Below are 2,841 nucleotides of genomic sequence, written 5' to 3'. Positions count from 1 at the left end.
GCCATCACGCATTTGTTCCTTTTTTTTAACTTACAAAAGAATAGAGAAAAACAGGAGAAGTGGACGCCATAACGATTATTATACAGTTAAACGCATTCTCGTGTGTTAGCCAAATATACAAGTCCCTACTTTATTCAATAAGTCTAAATGAATACATTAGTTTACAATATTAATATGATAAAATACCAGGTTATCACCGCAAAACGAGGAGTGGTGGCTTATAGTGATACTTCAAACCTGATCCCACTCCCCCACCCACCCGCCCACCCCCATCAGTCCGTGCTCGAGTGAAGCGGCATTCCTTTTTTGTTTGAACAACATAGACTACGTTTAAAACATCATGAGGAAGGTCCCAAAAAACATGGATTACAAAAAAAAGGTCCAGAAACGACATAATTGCTTTCAAGGGCAGCCATTTCTGTAATGTTCAAAAATAGACTCCCCTCTCAGAGATGTCAAGAAAATGTGCCCTGATCAGCTGGTGCGCCTCTGTGTGCGCCTTGTGTGCGTCTTGTCCGCTCCAACACCAAAGGCCCCACGAATACATATATATTACATATATATATTATATATTCGGGGATATATATATATATATATATATATATATATATATATATATATATATATATATATATATATATTGCTCTTGCACGGGCTCATCCGCAGGTTGACATAAAAAAACAAAGTGACAGTACAGTATTAGGTCCTACCACGTTCTGCCGTAGAGGAGGTTTGAGCTGACCATGTTACTGGTGTAATCTACAGCGGACGTGTCTATCTGGGCCATGTTTAGCTGGCTGTGCAGCGAGGGGGGGCTCGGCGACATCTCCTCCAGCTCCAACGCGTTCACCTGCTGCTGGCCCTGGTGCTGGGCGAGGCTGCCGGTCGAGGACGCGAGCACGACCCCGGCCCCGTTCTGCTGCTGGCCCTGCTGCTGGCCCTGTTGCACCTGCTGCTGGTTCGGCGTCGGCGTGTTGGAGCCGTTCTGACACGGCTTGCCGTCCTTCACCAGAACTGGCACGGCCACGCGCCGCGGCGACTGCGCCTGCTGCTGGCACAGGTTGCCGTCCTGTTGCTGCTGCTGCTGCAGCTGCTGCGCCGCCTTGTCCTTGGCCTGGCGCTTCATCTTGTACCGGTGATTCTGAAACCAGATCTTCACCTGGGTCGGTGTCAGGTGGATCATGCTGGCCAGGTGCTCCCTCTCGGGCGCCGACAGGTATTTCTGCTGCTTAAACCTCCGCTCCAGCTCGTACACTTGAGCCTGCGAGAACAGGACGCGCCGCTTCCTCCTGGGCGCAGCGTGGAGAGCTGGCATGGATTTGGTGGCGTCCCCCATTCCCGTGAGACTGCCCATGCCGGTCATGTTCATACCTGTGGAAGGTCCCATGAATCTAGAAACTTAAAAATATACATACATATACTTACATTCAATAAACAGAAGAGGAGAACACTATTTCGCCTGAGGTAGTCTTTAAGAATTGTTGGCGTTTCTATGTGTTAATCACTCAAGTTGGAAAGTATTAGCTTTAAATAAAAAATAAATAAAAATAAGAGTGATAATAATGATAATGATGATAATAATAATAATAATAATATAACAATAATACAAATATAGATTTGACTTTTAAAATTGTTATTGATGCCAAAGATTTTAAAAGAAGTCGATCCAGACTGGAAAGAATGATCTCCTTTTCAGTTTAGCCGTCATAGTAACAGTAATTTTGAATTAAACATTTCTTAAAACAGTGTGCACCGTTTTCTTTTATCGTCAGCCCCCAAACATAGGCTAAATAAAATAAATGTAAAAAAAAAAATGGATACATATTTAGTCCTGTGCGTTTTCCCTCTGTCATTCCTTAAATGCCCGTTTACTGTTTTCATTGACAACGAAATACTACTACTACTACTAATAATAATCATAATAATATTAACAACAACAACAAAAAGAGAAACCAGAGAAGTGTGTATAAATAGAGCACAGAACTTACTTGTGGAGTATCTGGGATCGGGGTTGGCGCTGTACCACCCTGTTGCTGCTGCACTATTCCGCATGCTTTCCTGGTACGACGGGAGGTCTCCCATGTTGCCAATGCCGCCGTTGCAGTATCCCCCCATTGCGCTGTGGGAGAACTGGGAGACGGTGTGCGGCATGTGGTAAGTGGCGGCCACGCTGGCGTTGTGGCCCATGGAGTGCTGCTGCATGCCGGTCTGAGACACCTGCGGCTGTCGGTAGGCTCCCAGTGGAGAGGTTAGGTTCCCTGCGCCGTCCATGCCGCCAAACTTCTTGTAGGACTCCTCGATTGGACTCAAAATATCTGTCACTGAAAACGGCGTTGTGTGCTTTGGGCTCAACGACATGATTCAGAGAGCAGGTAGATTTTTTTTTTTTTTGTTGGAGCAGATCAACCGTGTTGTTGTATCGGCTCTCTCCTTGGTGGATGTCTACGTAAGAGAGTGCTTGTAGTGCGCCTGAGATCCTATTGATCGCCTTGGAGAAGGAGGCGAGCCCAGGGCGCTCTTAGCCCGGGTTTATTGGAGCCAGGAGCCAGGTTTACGACAAACACAGGGGGCGGAGCAAAACTCCTAAACCAGCAAACAATAGTCATTGACATTTTAGGGGAAACAGTTCAACGGAAAATACACGTAGCTTTTTAAATATATATATATATATATATATAGGTCGTATACATGAATAACAACGACGACGGCACACATTTATATGATTCTGTCCTCTCTGGCAACTATATACAGGTGAGAATTGCCCATTGTGGCACTGCACATCAGCTGATCTGACCGCATATGAATATTTTGCGTCAGTAGGGAATTCCACTCTTTCTGGAA

The 2,841-nt window shown here is 45.5% G+C and overlaps 1 protein-coding gene across 2 annotated transcripts; it reads right to left on the bottom strand.

Annotated features, from left to right (window-relative positions):
• Nucleotides 1-272: 272 nt before the first annotated feature.
• nkx2.4a (NK2 homeobox 4a) lies at nt 273-2,558 on the bottom strand. Of its 2 annotated transcripts, none has more exons than XM_035610277.2 (2): nt 1,989-2,558; nt 273-1,398 (listed from the first exon to the last, which is right to left on the bottom strand). In XM_035610277.2, the coding sequence occupies exons 1-2, from the start codon at nt 2,356-2,358 to the stop codon at nt 707-709; spliced, it is 1,062 nt and encodes a 353-aa protein (XP_035466170.1). In that variant the 5' UTR covers nt 2,359-2,558; the 3' UTR covers nt 273-706. The 2 variants fall into 2 exon arrangements, with proteins under 2 accessions (XP_035466170.1, XP_035466171.1); XM_035610278.2 differs by having other exon boundaries at nt 273-1,371; nt 1,989-2,556.
• Between the last annotated feature and the right edge of the window lie 283 nt (nt 2,559-2,841).

Source organism: Scophthalmus maximus, chromosome 15, assembly GCF_022379125.1.
Source record: "Scophthalmus maximus strain ysfricsl-2021 chromosome 15, ASM2237912v1, whole genome shotgun sequence".
In the NCBI taxonomy this organism is placed as follows: Eukaryota; Metazoa; Chordata; class Actinopteri; order Pleuronectiformes; family Scophthalmidae; genus Scophthalmus; species Scophthalmus maximus.
Note: the sequence above shows the minus strand (reverse complement) of the source record. Positions and strands in the feature narration are given on the sequence as shown.